Below are 16894 nucleotides of genomic sequence, written 5' to 3'. Positions count from 1 at the left end.
GTTATGGGCTAAACTTGCAGGTAGAAAAACATGGAGGAACTCCTTTCAGCACTAGGATTAAGGACTGCTTCATTTAGTCTATTGTTTGCAGGTCATAGATGTAGCTGAGTTACTGCTGCACATAAAAGTTTAACAAAGTCAATGCAGATCTTTCTGTTGCTATCAGCAGGATTTTAATCATGCCCAGAAACTGCCTAACTCTTCCGAAGTCTCGACTGTCCTCATCCTCGCAGCCCAAGGGCTTTCAGGAAGCTCAGCACTGCCAAGAGGGATCCTGCTACGTAGAAAAGTCGGATCCTGCAAGTCTTTACTCACACAGGCACATAGGGGTGCTCTTTACCCATGCAATGGTCCTCATAAATCTAGTTAGGACAAAGCCCTCCTGTCCAGCCTTGGCACGGCTATGTGTGTGCAGTATTTGAATCACTCCGCTCGGTCATCAGGGGATATTTCATGTGAGCAACCAGAGTGGAGCACGCAATAAGTAAAATGCATGCAGACAGAATCAGCTAAATGAAGATGCTATTTTATCAGGCCTTTTCAGCCCAAGAATTAAGACCAAAGTCTCTTCAGGGCAGAGGCTTAAGCTGTACCGGCTGCGTTCCTGTAAGCTCCTGCTATTTAGAAGCGTTGTGAATTCAGCAATGCCTGCTCTCTTAGAGAGGACTGGACAGCATGGAGCAGTATTTTATTCCATCGGTATGTCTGCTTGTCTTCTATGGGACTCTTACTGTCTGTAATGTGAGAAAATGTGCAGCATCTGATCCCTTATTAAAAGAAAAGTGACGGTGTCCTTTGTCCTTGTTCTCCGCACGGGTCCACGTGAACATAAGTGCTGTGCTCACATACGTGATCTCCTCTTTAACGCAAGCTTCCAGGATAGCATCCCTTTAAGGCATTCCCCTTTTATTAATCAAAAGCAGGAAACACAGAAGTCTGTTGAGTTTTCACTTTCAAAAGAGGAGAAACTTCTGAGGTTTTAGAACACCAAAAACCACATTAAGATCTGCACTGACCTGACTCGTTTGTTTGATATAAGTGGCACTGCCCACCTCTAGGTGCTCATTTAGACGCTCCCAAAGGATGAGCTAACTCTGCACCTTTCACTCAGACGCGTTCACCAAGAATCACTGAGAGCTTTGTTCAAGAGAGGCAAGGAAAGCGTAAAGCACTGCATTTCAGCCATTTTAGCTACCCTGTTTGTGTTGGTTTTAGTCATAACCTTATCATTATTTAAATGCAGGTTTTGAATTTAATTTCCGCGTAGAGAATAAGTCATGACCTTGGAAAATGGCACCCTGTCAAGAATGTCATTTAATAACAGTATTGAAATCTGTTCAATGTAATATTCTTCATAAAACTGCCTTAACCCCTAGTAAACTTCCTACGAAATCTCCAACAGCTTCAAACTATTCCTTACTGTGACAGAAGTCGCTTTGACGCAATACAGATTGACTAGTGCGGAAAAATACTCTTCTGAGCACTTGTTTCTGTCCTCCTTCGTCAGTACAAAAGCAAATATCACACCTAACGTCCAAAAATAATTGCTGGCAGCTGCACAAAAATTTGGTAATGTTTAATGTTTGCGTTGTACAGCCGTCACCTAGAGGTGCAAGTTCTTCCTTTAAAAGTAGTCCTGGGAGAGGTACAGAAACAAAAATTCCTCTTACTGATGGCCGATTTGTCTTCCAAAAGGAAATGATACCCAGGTAGCACAAAGTCTCTCTACACCGTCCACACTTTACACATTCAGTTAACCAGGCTGTAAACAAAGAAGCACCTCTCCCCAACCACCATTTAAATACTACTCACCAAAAAAAAAAAAAGTCATAAAAGACTTCAAAGATCCATGGCAAGTGTTCCCAGGTTAAAAGACTGCACCTTAGTTTAGTCTCTTGCTTGTTCCAACCCAATGCTCTAGGATTCCTTTAAGCCACTTCTGACTAAACTGAATTTGGCACAAGGGTGCACGCATACCCCGCACAGCCAAATACCACAGCCCCGTGATCAAGTGCGCTGCTGTATCACTGCTTTGCAGGAGATATGAGGAGAAAAAACACATAAAAGGTGCCTGGAAGATGGAAAGGCAAAAAAGGAAACCAGGAACGAAACAGAAAGGGAATTGAAAGCTACAATCAAGGATATCTCGCCTCCTGAATTTGAAATGGAGATAAGACTCATTTTCATCCTTTTTTCCCCTCTCTTTTCTCATTAAAAGGACAAAATAGGGAGCTAAGAGGAGACAAAAATAAGAGGAAAGAAAGAAAAGCTCAGATGAGACAGAGAAGAGGAGATGTTGGACAACACCCAGCTGTGCCAGGGGAGGCCAGACACGAACAGTCAAGAAGAAATAATGCTACCGAGAGGAGAGAATTAAAGCTGTGCACATAATACCACTTAAAGATTGGCACTAGGCCACCCACCATAACACTTAGCGTGTTGCATATGACTGTAGGTGATTCTTCTTCACATGGGGAAATGAGCTTCTGAAAACACTAGACAAGACTGGCCTTTCGTTCCCTAGTCTCCCCTCGCAATCTCCAGTCAGAACTTCTATTTAAGCCACTTTGCCCAGTTTGGACCTGTGAGGAGGTGAATGTCATTTATTCAAAATGAGCTGAAAGCCTCTGGCAGCTGACGGGATCGGGCTCTTTGCAAACTCCTTTGCGGGAAAAGTGTCATTGCTATATTTAAACATGGGCAAAATATTTTAACTAGTGTTGTAGAAAGCAAGCGGAACTTGGTCCTATTCCTCTCGATTATGGGGAGAGTTCCCCGAACCTCATGCATGGGATGGTTTTCTCACCGAGGCAGATCTTTAACTGTTTTGCCAAAGTCAGGATCTGATGCTTTCTTGTGGCTCCCGTCCTTCAGCTGATGGGCCTCCGACACTCTCATAACGATATAGCGCTGGGATCCTGAAAACCAGAGGCAGAAAGGGACAAAAAGCATGTGAGACACGGGATGCGGATGCTACGCAAGCAGTGAATTCACAGGGGAAAAATGCAGCACAACATCCTCCGCCAGCCAGCCTGACTCAGCTGCTCGGCTACTGCTCAGCAGCGCTTCCTTGTCAGAGAGGGACTGTTTTTTTCCAATAGATGCTTTCCTCCAGGCATTTCTCTCTTTCCCAGCAATCAGCAAGCAGGGCCTGGTACCCTGCCCACAACGCTTCACGCCCGTAGGAGATCTCTGCGCTCCACACCAGACTGCTCTCAAAGAAGTCTCTCTTCCCTCCACAATCCCTATGATTAGTGGGACAGGACAACGGAAGAGCAGGGAATCAGGTAGCTGGAAAGCCAAAGGTGTGAGATCAGTGTACGAATTACACTTTAAAACACTAGATCTTCTTTCTCTGCCTGTCGCTTCCTCCCCTTTGCCCTGTGTCCAACACACGAGTTGGGCGCACCACAAAACGGAAGAAGGGAGGGAGGCGGGAGCAAAACCGGCGTGCTGCCCATCTGCTGGACGGCCGGCGAATGCGACGGTTGTGCAAGTGGGCAGCGAACGACAACAAAAGGCAAAAGCAGAGAGGGTGAAGGAAGGAGAGGCATCACAGCGGCATATGGGAGACCAAAGATGTGCACGAAGGGCAAAGCCCACAGGGAAAATGAATCTTGCTCCTTCTCCCTTTTGCACAGCCCATATGGCACGCGAGCCTGAACGTGAGCATGAGGACACGGCGGGCATCAGCAGAAGGCAAACCTCAAGCAAGCGGGGACGCACTGTTCTGCTCTGAGGTCCGGGGTAATTAAGTGCCAGTGGCAGACCCCTCTTCCCAAAGCAGTGTGAAGGAGCTAATTTGCAAGGACTCATTTACAGCCTGATCAAATCTGACTGCCCAGAGGGACCTAGCAGCTGACGGCTGCTCAACTGCAGCAGCCTGGACTGGACAAAAGCGTAGGTGAGACACAAAGTGCCGTGAAAAACCAGCCCCTTCCCTTGCGAGCCTGCATTTCGTGGCAGGTGTACCTGGGAGGCGGTGAGGGTAACCCAGGATGGGGATGGAGATGAGGAGGGAGGCTGCTCCTGCCCCAAGGAAGCCGATCCACCATGCCCCCACCCAGAGCGTGTTTTCCGGAGTGATGTCGATCCTATAAGAAACAAAACAAGAAAAGGAGACGAGGGAAAAAGGTGGCGGTTTGAAACAGCAGGAGAGCTCGACTCTCCTCTTGTTAATCCTGGCAGAGGTTGGGAGGAGCACTGGGGAGCCAGCGAAGGAGACAAAGCACTGGTGTGGGGCTTCAACCTCCTCTGTGAGCATGGGGACACCAAAATCAGGATGTAAACCCCCTCCTGGTTGCCACTTGTGCAAATAGCTTCTTGCAACTAAGCCCTGAGACGGGCCTTCAGTTCAGAGGAACCTGTGGTTCGTTTTGCATGTCAACAGAGGCAAAGCACTGGTGAACTCCTCCGCCACGTGAGCAGCTCCCAGAGGAAGACGTAAGGAGCGTTGCGCTGATGTGGCTCTCTTACTGGAGACCACAAGGTTTACTGAGTGACTGCCCAGGAAATCACATTAGTTAACCCTCCTTTAATCTCTAGTTTGCACATTCACCTCTTCAGACTTCATCGGTACTTTGAGGGTTGCTATGATCATCATTCAATCCCAGACCCATCCTATGGGAGAAAGCCTGGGAGATCACCCACTCCTTCCCCCAGAAGAAGCACCGGCAACCCACTCCCCCTTTTTAACCCATTCATTTGCCAAAGGGACCGCAAGATAACAGGAGAAACCAATCAAGTAAAAATCCTACAAGGAGGGAATAGGTGTTGTGGCTGGATCACTGGGAGGAAGAGTGGCATAGTTGGCAGGGTTGCCTAATTAGGGAACTCATTCAAAAAATTCACCTGCTGCTCATAGCCCAATTAGAGCGAGCAGTACAGCGTAAGGAAGGATTTAGGCTGACAGGTTGGTGAGCAATTTTCTTCCAGCGACAGCATTAACACAAGCAGCCGCTCGAGCTTCGACCCCCACCACCGTGGCCCGCTCGCACTCTGCCAGGAGAAACACCACTGAGCGCCATGGGCACCTTTCCACCTAGCAGTCCTCCAGATTTTTTGACCCCAAAGGAAACATATAGCATAAAGGAAAAGGAACAAGATTATTTTTTAGTGACTTACTCTCTGCCAATTTCAGTATAAATATTTAGAAACATTCCTCCTACCAGATAACCCGCTGCAGGCCCAAGGATTGCAGCAGTGTAGAAAACAGCTGAAAGGCAAAACGAGCAACGTTAGAGAAACGGCAGCACGTCAGCGCGGGCGCCGCCGGTAAGGAGCAGTGACGCCTGTGACTTCAGCTAAAGGAGTGCAGAGACGACTGCAGGAAAGAGTGACTTTTGCGATGGCCCAAGGTTAACAACGGCACCAAACTGGAAAACGCCTCGCACACGCAGCTCTCCCCGCGGCCACGTGGATGGGTGCAGGGCCGGGGAGGCTAAGCTCCCTCTTTGCCAGGTAGGGTGGCAGAGGAAGGGGAGCAAAGTACGGTTTGCTATAGCTCCAATGAGATTTTTTTTGTTTTGTCCCTTTGAAGAACTCATTCAGTGGAAAAACATTCATGTTGTTACTATTTTGTTATTTAGCAGGGATGCATGTGATCCTGCGAACGCACACTGACTGCCGTGTTGTCTCACCAGCGATAGCAATAAGCAACATCTACACTAAATGCTGCAGCCCCAGGACTTATTTTGGTTCACTGCAGTGGAAAGATCATTGACTATTTTACCTAAGTGTGCTATAAGTATTTGGCAATCGTTAAGTGATCAGCAATACCGAATAGTGCAATGAACTAGGCTTATTTTTTGGTAAAGCTTCATTACATTTTATACCACAGCAGCACTGAAATGTTCCAGTGAACGTCCTTCTCGTGCTGTAGGGGCAATATCCCTAGGACAGCAGGCTGGCGTGAACCTCATGGTTGTTTGCCAGACAGAGAAGCTAATATCATGCTTATATTTGCTCGCGCTTGAGGGCTCTCCCATGTCGACACCCGCGCTGGAGGGGAAGGCACCTCCAGGTCTGCAGGGTGCGTACAGCAGGAATATTTCAGCGCTTGCAAAAATCATTCCTGCCTGTAAATAACTGGAAGGGGGAAAAAATAATCAAAACCTTCCAAGCAGCTGCTGCTTCTCTCTGATTTTCATCTCGTCTGTTATTTAGAACAAAAGGCTTGGAGTATCCCCTGTGTAATTTCTCAATGCTGCCAACACAGATGGACCGGGTTTCCCCCCCACCAACAAAGCCGACAGATCCAGGCACAAGTTCTTCCACCAGAGCCTGCTCAACTTACCAATGTACACAGGGGAGTAGTTAGTCTTGACATTTTCATCTAGATAGGTCACACCAAGAGTGTAGAGCGGAGTGGCTCCGACGCCGTGCAGGAACTGCCCGAGCATGAAGACAAACCTGTAGTTTGCGAGGCTGGAGACCGCCTCCGTGCAGGGCAGGCTCCGGTTAGAGGCGCACACGCCAACGTCCTCCGAGAAACGCACCTCGTAGCGGCCCGTGGTGAAGTGAGGCAAGGCGAAGAGCAGCGAGCCGAGGCCCATGACCAGCACGCCCCAGCCAAGCCACCGCGGCTTGTGGCCGTTCCCCCCAAAGTAGCTGACGAAGGTGAGGCAGATGCACGCCGCTATGTCGTAGGAGCTGGCGATCAGCCCGCTCTGGTAGCTGCGGAGATCAAAGCGCCGCTCGATGGAGGTGATGACTGTGTTGATGAAGCCGTTGACCGTCATTCCTTGCAAGAAGGACGCCACGCAGAGGAAAAAGAGGATGCCCTTGGGCGTGTTGAAAAACTGCAGACAGCCTGGTGTGAAGGCCCCCCACCCGCACGCAAGTTCCTCCTCCTCCGCGGACACATATTTGACCCCTTGGCCGTACTGCGCTTTCTCTTCGGGGGCTGCGTCGCAGAGGGGCTTCACGCACGAGTCCGAAGGGCTGCTTGCGCTGGAATATACAGTGCCGTTGCTTAGGGGTGTGTTACAGGCGTCCTTGGGGCTCGGTGTGTCAAAATTCAAGCCGTTCTCAACCGGAGCAGATGGACTGGAAAACACGAGCGTCTGAGCGAAAGGGAAGCCATTTTCTCCGGTTAAATTATGGGGCATTTCCATGAATGGGAAACCAAAGTTGAGCAGCAGGTTGGGTTCTGGTGGCGGGCAAGGGGTAGGGATTGCTCGGGATTTCTCGCCGGGATGTCTTTGCGGGGTAGCGAGGATGCGGCTGCAACTTTGGGCACTTATGGCAGCAGGAAGATGGCGAACATCTGAGTCAGGAATATTTCATTCTGCAAAGAGAACAGGAGCCGCCGTTAGCCAGCTCGGCATGGGAAGCACCCCAGGACTGTCATTCAGTCCTGAAACAAATCCTCGCTTCTGCTCTGATTCCTCCCAAATCTGCGAAACGGCCAGTCGAACGGCAGCAGTAACCGCGTGAGGGCTACGCTGCCCACCCCGAGCTGACGCCGCCTGGAGCCACCATGACAAAGACAAAAAGCCAACGCGCCCGTGGCAGGACAGGCGTTTGGACACGTTCACGGGGTCTAGCTTCAAATAGTCTTAAGTGAGGCCGCTCAGGCCTAAGAAGAGAGACGGGTACGTCTGGAGGGAGCTGGATTACCTTGCTGCGAGCTTGTCTAGAGCGAGGTTAGATGTCTACATTAGACTGCACAGTTCTAGGAGGCTAAAATTAGATCACGTTAATATCAGCCCTTCTGCTGGAAATGGGTTTTTAAATAGAAACATCTGCCTGACAAAGTTTTGATTTTGCATAAAATGCACCAAAACTTCCCAAGTGTTGCTCCTTTTGTAGGATGCTTTTTCCTAAACACATCAGCATTTCACCGTGTGTTTCAGCTTCCTGCCGAGTGTTTTGGTACCTCAGCAACGCATCTATGAACATTAAAAAAAAAAAGTCCATTAAAGGCAGTCTCACTACCAACTGAGGCCCCTTATCCTTTTTTTTGTTTGTTTTAGATCAAAGCAATTCTGGTTTGACACCTGGACCCTTACCCTGCCAGGCACAGCCTTTTTACCTTTCCTTTCTCCTATGTGAACCACGTGGAAAGCTAAAAGTTTCCCACTGTTAAAAGTCCTTTGGTGTCTCTTTCATTTTATGGTAATAACAGCTTATAATTATCCTGAAAAAATGTCCACAGTCAAACTGATTTTATTTCAGGCCCCTAGATCTGTTTACAGCTATTCACTAAAATCCTTTCTATACCTAATTAGACTGCATGTGCCATTTGAGAGCAAGCCAGAGAGCACAGGCAGCTGACTCTAAACTGATTATCGATCGTGCATTGCCTTCTTGCAACTGGTTCTTGTGCTATGTTGTCGTAGTAGCTCAGCATCCAACCACTGCCAGCACAAAAGAGCATTTTTTGTTAAATGGATTGGGGGTACTATAATTTATGAAAATAGTGAAGCTCTCCCTTGAATAACGATCCTAAATACGCAACAAATGCTAGAAAAGAACTATTTATTACAGAATATCTTCAAAGCATCCTGCGTTTCCTAATCACTTGGAACTGGTGAGGAGCTGTCAATACTTGTTCAAGAGGTTCCTATAAAAAATGCTCCTATTTAGATTACAATCAGCCTTCTGAACAGGGAACGGGAAAAATGGTCATTTGTTTTCCCAATAAAACAAGCCATGTTCTGATCACTGTAATCTGGGAAAATTGCAGCCTTTGGCAAAGAAGTTAATATGCATCTGCACGTTGCTGGAAAAGTTTATTGATTGTGGAGTATGGAGCGTGCTAGCGCCGATTTGTTTCTCAGTGCGGGTGGTTTTTGCCAGCACTGGGGCAGGCGGACTTGGCAGCATTTGATGCTCGGAGGACCATCAAGGTCCTACTTCCACCTGGGAAGGGCAGAGGATACAGCAAATATGCAAGCATACAACCTTTAAAGGATACTTTTTACTTTGCAGGGTTCTTTGCACGCCCACATCCAGCCTCTTCCGGGTAACACACAATTTTGCTGGATGCCTACAGTGTAGGATGACCCAGAAGTATGTTTATAGTTCATGAGCCACTTCTACTGTGTTAAAAGCTACGTTCTTTGGGCGCTGTCAGCACAAAAATCTCCAGGCTACTGTTAACATGTATAAATGCAGAAGCTGAGTGCAGGCTTTGAAATTTAGCTGCAGAGTCAGACTTTTGTAATGTGTTATCATAAAAAAGCTACCGTCTTAGATGCAGGGCTATAATTTTAAACTCTTTCTTCCTCCCAACGTCCTTAAGATTCTTATGGCTCTAAATCTATTTTCTCAGTTTTGGATGTAATATTGGAAGCAATAAATAAAGAGTGCTGTAGCCCTCTAACTTTATTAAGGTCAAAAGTGATCATTAGATATTGGATTAGACTTTTAGGGGTGGAACTGGTCATGTTGTTCCAGCGTGAATCAGAAGTGCCTTCTGCAAGGAAGCCGAGAGGCACCAGCTGCACCCTTCCCCACCTCACGCATCTGACACCACATCGGACTGCACTCATGAAGAAGGTTACGTAGCTGGAGGCTGATCTTGCTGTCACTGACTTCAGCAGAAGAAAGAAAAACCCGCCTTGCTTGGTTGCTTAGCTTACATCCTTCCTTCACTGGCTTCCAGAGAGACCAACAACTAGTCCTAGTGATGTCCACCTAAAAATTGCCGAGCCTCTAAAACCAGATGAGTGTATCCAGAGGATGAGCCATCTGATTTATCTTAGGTATGACTGTCTTCCGTAGAGCCCCATGTCTCTTCACTGACCCGGGAACATCCAGACGCTTCAGCCTCGGCGCAGATGCCAAATGCCAGGAACAAGAAAAGCCACCCCAGCAGCTAGGGTCAAAGAGCATTTAGCCAGTAGTTTCCCAAAGATTTTTATTAAAGTTTTCTTTACCTTGAAGCAGGAGCTGGGCTCCTAGATCGCAGCACCCACATCAACCTCCCCTTCTAATCACTTAACAGAAATGCAGGGAGCACACATTTTCAAGTAAGCAACAAGTCTTCCTTCCAAGGAGATGTTTCCCCCTCCACACACAAAAGCCTCTTTTTCTGCCCCGAAAGTACACCTCTTGGCCTTCTCCGGCTGTACCTGGACTAACAATTTGTATCCACGCACTCCACAAAGGAAGCCAGTTTGCTACACATTAATGTCCACCAAGCTGCTTTTTATCTATCAGTGTTTCTAAACGGTAACTGACACATTCACTAGCAGTATTAGCTTTCATGGGAGCCATGTGCCACTTCAGAGGACAAAATATAATCTTTAGTCAAAAAAAAAAAAATCCAACAACTTTACGCACTTCCAAATCATTCTTATTCATCTCAGCCACACATTTATTGCTTCTCATTTACGTCTATTTTTACTGACTCAGCTGGTGATTTCTTGCTCACTTTGAACCATTCTCAATGCTATTATCTTGAAGCTACAGATTTATTCATTTTACTGCATGATTTTATCTGAATTTCTAAAGAGGTACAGCTGGTTCCGGACTGTCAACATTACCAAGTCAACACACGAAAAGTAGCCAGGCAATGAAAGCATTCGATTTGTACTTCGTTATGAAATTTGTAAAGATTCCCTTCCCTAATATTTAACAGTAAATCAACAGTAAAACTTACAAGCTTTTCATCAGATGATGATTTAAAAAGTCACAGGACCAATTAAAAACATTTTGTATCTCTGCTGGGGACCGCGTTTAGATCAATACTATGAATTAGTTCCTAACTGACATGTAAAATAATCCCATTTGCTGAAGCATGCCCAATAACAGTTAGTCTTCCCTTTTACTCTACGGTTTATGACTTTTATAGGGTATTACTGCGGCTAACAACATCCTCTCCTAACTTCTGCTTTCCAGAGCTGAGCGCAGTTTACCGTATGTGGACAGACTTAAGCAGCTCCTCAACTGCGGCGCGTGCAAGGAGGCACTCGCTAAGGGACGGCGCGACAGGCCTCCTTGCACTCCCGGCTGCTCCCGTTTCTGCCCAGCAACGCTCCAGCACCTCCCAGCATCTCCCACGCTCCCGCGTTTAAATCCCACTTTTCCCAGCTAGGCTGGAGGACGCGAAGCCAAGTGCTTGGAGGGTTTAACGGGACGGCGCAGGCGGCACAGTTTGCCCCGGGCTGTCTCAGTTACTCTCCCCCCGACGCGCGAGCGATCCTGACCTTGCTAAACGGACACTCCGACTTTGGGAAAAGTTTGGATCTGAGTTTCAGGCTCATCTGTTACTCACAGAAGGGACAAATACGTCTGGGTTCGTGCTTAACTTTTGTTAGCAACACATACTGATTTTTTTTCTTGGGTAACTTGGGTTATAAGGACCATCTGTATTACTCCTGTCGCAGACGATAAACACCGTAAGGATAAAGTGTAATCCACTCACGGGCTTACAAACGGGAAAGCCTCCCAGAAGTGTGACAAATCCCCACCAGGGCTCTGTGAAGCCACCAGAGTTTGTCCTTACAAACGCTAATTGAGCTAAAAGGGAGATAAAAGAATAAATGCGACCAACAGCTTGTTCCCTGGTATGTGCAACACTGTAAATCGTTTCCCTGGCAGGGAAAACAATTATAACAATTACCGACGTTATGCTGCTCACCCTCGGTCCGCGGATGTGCAAAGGCTGTGCTTTTAGCTTAAAAAGCCTCCCTTTGGTTCGGCAACAGGCGGGCGGCTGGCATTGCCGGCAGCAGCATCGTGCCCAGCCTGTCGCCCTTCGTAAGCAAAGAGCCACGCTGGGGGTAAACAAGTAGAAATATATACCTTGAAAACCGATGCTGCAGCTGCTGTTTCGAGGCAATACGTTCAAAAATAGACTCACTGTCCGGCCTCAGAGAGCTAAGCAGAGATCTGGGTTATCCAGAAGGACTAGGACCTGGCTTGTGGGAGCTGCAGCCCTTCTTCTGACCGCGTACGAGCTGGAATAGGGCCGTCCTGCATGGACAGGACGATTTCAGCAATGAAAAGCACAGCTAAAGAGCATCTCGTTGACAACACGCCCTAAGCTGTGCTCTGCCTTTAGCAATAGCACGGCCGGTACCGCTGGCTGACTTTAGGGGAAAAGGCTTCTAGAAGTGGAAGGAAATAGCAATATCCTGGCCCGCTCCTCACGTTAGGAGGTGTTTTACATGATTCGTCCCACCAGAGCCATGGGATAGAGCAGTAGAAGCTGGCTTTAAATTATCACACGGCAAGGACACGTTTATAATTAAATAAATTCAAAGGAGTAAAGCTTATCACTCACAAAATCCTTTGTATATTTTCCAAGCGCTTTGCACTCGCTAGCAAATTAATGCAATAATATGTAAGAAATCAGGAAGGTGGCTTGGATAATTTTCAATTAGCTGCTGGAAAATGCTTTGAAGATAAATCTCTCCAGATTTTCTGAGCTTACTTATTTGTTCCAGCTTATCTGTGCAAATACAATCAGCTGCAGCTGCCTTAGACCATCTTTAAAAACTTGCAGTGCCAATGCACAGGGTAGATTTAACCAGCTAACTATATACTGCCATAATAAAGACTAGCCAGACAAAAGGTTCTTTTATAGTATAATACCTAACCCCATCCCCCTAATGCCACTCTTGCTTTAATGTCTTTTTCCTTCCCATAAATTTGATCAACGATGGAAACATTTCCATGCTAGCACTGTGGGGACTCTGCAGCCGTAATTAGGGCCGCAGAGCTGGATGTCTGCGCGGCTCCCACGGTGCGGATACAACCCCCCAGGTTTCCCGACGTCTCACTCTGCACGCAGCAGGGCATTATTTTCCAGCATTTGGGTTCTTACAACCCATTTAAGGAAGTTCTGTATTCTGAATAACGTTTCAGCAGGAGCCACTAGTCAGCTTTTCCCCACTACTACCAGTTATCTCCTCTAGACATCCCTTCCTTTAAGGATGGGAAAGGGAATTTTTTAATCACAATTAGAAAACAAGGTGGATATCAGTGTCATAAAAGGCTGTTTCAAATGCCAGTCCTTCCTCTTCCCCTTTTGTATCTTCTCTGCATTGATTAGGGAAACCGATCTCTTGGAACGGAAATTTAGTGTCCCTTTACTGATGTGTGAAAGTCAGAGGCCCTGAATAACAGGAAAAAAATGCATGGAGCATGCACATAACACTGTGCACACCTATGCACCTCTTCGTTAGGTGGAACACAGCTTTACTGCAGGTAAAGGAGCGGGGGAAAAACAGCCTTTTCTCCACTTGCACGCCCAAAGGTTTTCCCCATCTGCGGGACAGACCTTTTGCGAGTTACTTACTAGAAATGGGAGTGCAATCAGATAGCTCTACTAGCAATAGTATGCTACGAATGTCAACCTTCTTCCAAACCTTTATTAAAAGACCTTTTACCCAAGTACTTCTTTTTTACAATCAATCCCTGAAAGGTCAATCCCGCAATAGCGCCGACCCGCCAATGCTGCGGTTTGACAAAGCCGGCTGCCTGGGCTGCCCACAACAAGGGTGAGTCCTCCTGCCGGGCTAGGAGGCATCTTCACCATATGAGAAGTCCAGGGAAGGGCAGCTTTTGGTATGCGAGCCATTTTATTTTTTGTAACCCGCATACAGCTTCAACAGATAATTAGCAAGAGGCATTTTAGGTTGCGCAGTTACGGATATTCAAATTCCAAGATGGCTGGGAATTAAGTGGACGATTACAGCTTAAGCTGGACATCAGACGGATGTTTTCAGCAGCAAGGATATAACTAATTTTTGAGAAGGCTGCCAAGGATTACGGTAGTGCCACTGGCAACAAGAAATCAAGACCAGGTAAGGGGCTAGAGTCCTACGTGCAAAATTAACTGGGCGCAACCCTATTGCGTGCGGTATTTAGTAGCTCTTGCTAGCCAGTCGTCTTCCCCCTTTGAGCCATTGAGATTAAATGTCAGTATTTTAAATACATATAGTAAGCTATTCAAAGCACCTTGGGAAGGACTCCTATATATCCTCTTCTGAAGTCCCAATCACTTTTTTTCCATGGAGAAGATGCAAACTCGCCCTATATGACATAGAAATTATCAAAATGAGCATAACAGAAAAGGTGACCATGAAGCACAGTTCATTGCCACTTCTAAGGTTGGAAGCAATACAAACGCAGTACAGAGCAACATCCTGTGTTACACAATGTAAAGTATATTATAAATAAAATAACCTAATGCTGACATCTACCATGCTTTACAGCAATTTCTTCTTTTTCATCCTCCTGGTTTGAACAGTATGAAAGTAGAACTGAAAAGGGCAAACCTGAGGAAACGATATCATGAAACTTTGTGGAAGCCATCTCACAAACAGATGTATTTGGCACTAGTAACATTAGGCCCTTCTGTTGTACACAGTGTATGAATATTATATAGAATTATTGCATCCTCTTGATAAACAGAAGGCAATAGTCATTTCTGGAGTAGTCAAGTCTCTGAAAGGCTTACCACAGGCTTTTTTGTTACCCTGCCACTGAATAACAGGCTTTTCATTGAGATGCCTCCTTCATCTGGCTTTTTTTCCCCCCACTGAATGACCAGTTTGTGTATTACACTACGCTGCTATCCTCTCGCAGAGTATCAGGAATCTATTTTTGACTCGATTGTGAGATATCAAAAGCAGAAACACAATCACATTTGGAGCTGGAACTATTTATACACTAGCTCAGACCAGCACTCCTCTTTCCACTGTTACCCATTCAAAAAAGCCAACGAACTAGTGAAATTCAAACATTTCCGTAATTTTTTTTTAATACCCCATATGCCTTTGCTACTGAGGACCGTCAATGAGGAACTGTGACAAATGGGTTTCACATAAATCCTGACAGGTAGAGAACTGTTCTTTGATGGGGTCTTATCTCCTTTTTCCTTTCAAAGCTTAAGGAGGGCAAATGTAGGAGAAAAAGACTTTAAATCCTTAGTTTCTGCTGCAGCATGGGAAGAAATCTGTACCAAACTCTGGACATCATCCATTTCTGTGGAGAGAAAGAAGATTTGGTATGGGATGCACCCTCTACGCTCTCTCTTTTACATGACGTAGGCATAGCAGGCTGGATGTCAGCATCCAAATTACTGCTTTTCTTCTTCATGAGAATAGACTGCCTTCCTACTCCTCTTCATATTATTGCTTTGGTAAAAGGACTTTGTGGAGAAAATCATGTACCATGGAGCTATACTGCTCTACCAACAGAGGACAGATTGAGAGGATGTCTTAGAGAGCCCTCAGTTAAAGGCAAGTCCTCCAGCTCAACCCAAAGTTGATGGGCTGGATGCCCATCTATTCCTGTCTTAAACTGGATGACACAGAGACAAAGAGAGCACATTAGAAGAGCAGTGTGTGTCACGGAAGAAGAAAATTGCTGATTATCAGCTGTCCCTAGGAACAGTCACTGTCCCCAAGTAATTGTACGAATAGATGGAGTGCATGAGATGAGCAGGCAGAGGGTGGAAACTCTGTGCCGAGAGGGGAGTGCAAGAGAAGCAATAAATCAAGGGAGGATCCGGAGGGGGGAAGCCTGTTTCCTACATAGTCCCACTTTTTTCCAGATCAGCGAGTAATAGCTTCCTCAAACATCCCCCCGAGCACAAGTTCACTGGTGCACACCACTTAGTTTGTATCTTGTTTAACATTCAGCCATGCTCGCTAATCCTCGTAGGTATTAGTCTTGAGACTCTTGCCAAGCACGGGAACAGCACAGCCTCCCAGACAGCACTTAGATGAGCTCACTGCTTCAAATGGGCCATTTTGCAAAAGACAGTAGAACTCCAGCTGTTCATTTTTCAGTTAACCTCAGATTAGCACCCGAGAAGTCGCTACAGCATATCAAGTATAAAGTTAAGTAACCCTGATTTCTATGCCTCAGATGAATCCCTAGGATGTCATTCTGCATTAAGAGCAGGAATTTTATCTCTTAATTACCTGTTTAAAAGTTAAGTGTCTAATCTAAGTAACTCATCTCTATTGTCTCTCTGTTGCCCATTCCAAAGAGATCATCACCTCCAGGTTATTTATGGCTCCTGAACTGTGAAGCTGCAATCACTACTTTTTGTGTTACTAAATCACCCACCAGTGCAGACATGATCTGGAGCAGGAACGGGCACACAATTGTATTTCTGTTGGATTAGCCAAGCACATTATACCGAGTTTATTCTGGCCTTGTGCTGGCTACAACAATACGAGCAATAGCTGATCTAGCATAAAGATAGATGGCGCAAAGTTAACCCTTCAGCACAAATCTGACATGGCACACCTGAGTTTGCATGAGGTCAGTGCATTGGGTCATATAGAAGAAGGACTTCTGATTTGGTGCTTGCAGTCCCTCAGTTTCCTGACATCAAGAACTCCCTATTTACCCTCCAAAGCTGAGTTAAACATCCTCCTAAAATAAATACTGTTTTAGCTTTGGGTTCATTTGCATTTGATCTTGCGGTGCTCAAGTCTTGACACATTATGATATCTTTCAGGATTTCCTCAGAGGGAGCATTTCCCGTCTCTATTATGTAATGGAAGAGAAGTCATGCCTTTGAAAGGGGTCATCATTTCTTCTCCTTCTCTGACTCAACATCCCAAACCAGCAGCATAGCCACAAACTACAACTACAGCAGTTAGGAGATTGGGGCCAGGGATTCAGGCTCAAAGAGAAACGGTTAAGAGCACAAGAGCAGTAGATTGTCAGCATCCAGGGCTGCTGGGCACTGCCAGCAAGAAGAGGTAGAAGCTATAGGGAGAACATTATGGCCCATGCACTGTAGGAGGCTCTGAGAAACCAACCTGTAACAATCAGTTTCTTAGAAACCTGGGACAAATTTCAATGGCCAGTCTTCACAAATGTCTCTGCTGCAAGCTCCTATAACGACTACCACTACTGCCAATGTCCTAATGTAGAAGGCACTGAAAATCTCAAGGGTGGCTACAACGCACAACGA

At 46.3% G+C, this 16894-nt stretch overlaps 1 protein-coding gene across 6 annotated transcripts in view; it reads right to left on the bottom strand.

Moving 5' to 3' along the window:
• The window catches only part of SLCO4A1 (solute carrier organic anion transporter family member 4A1), a 32364-nt gene that overhangs the window by 8806 nt on the left and 6664 nt on the right, over positions 1–16894 (bottom strand). For 4 of the 6 annotated variants that reach the window (XM_068912158.1, XM_068912157.1, XM_068912154.1 and 1 more), the window contains 4 exons: positions 6296–7288; positions 5125–5215; positions 3973–4094; positions 2807–2918 (listed from right to left, as the gene is read on the bottom strand). In XM_068912158.1, the coding sequence (XP_068768259.1) occupies positions 2807–2918; positions 3973–4094; positions 5125–5215; positions 6296–7115 (1145 nt within the window). In that variant the 5' untranslated portion in view covers positions 7116–7288. Of the gene's footprint in view, positions 1–2806; positions 2919–3972; positions 4095–5124; positions 5216–6295; positions 7289–11754; positions 11926–13914; positions 13990–16894 lie in introns of all 6 variants that reach the window. The other 2 variants (XM_068912156.1, XM_068912155.1) reach the window with 2 other exon arrangements.

Source organism: Struthio camelus, chromosome 18 (genome assembly GCF_040807025.1).
Source record: "Struthio camelus isolate bStrCam1 chromosome 18, bStrCam1.hap1, whole genome shotgun sequence".
NCBI lineage: Eukaryota > Metazoa > Chordata > Aves > Struthioniformes > Struthionidae > Struthio > Struthio camelus.
The sequence above is the reverse complement of the archived record's forward strand: the minus strand, read 5'-3'. Positions and strand labels throughout refer to the sequence as shown.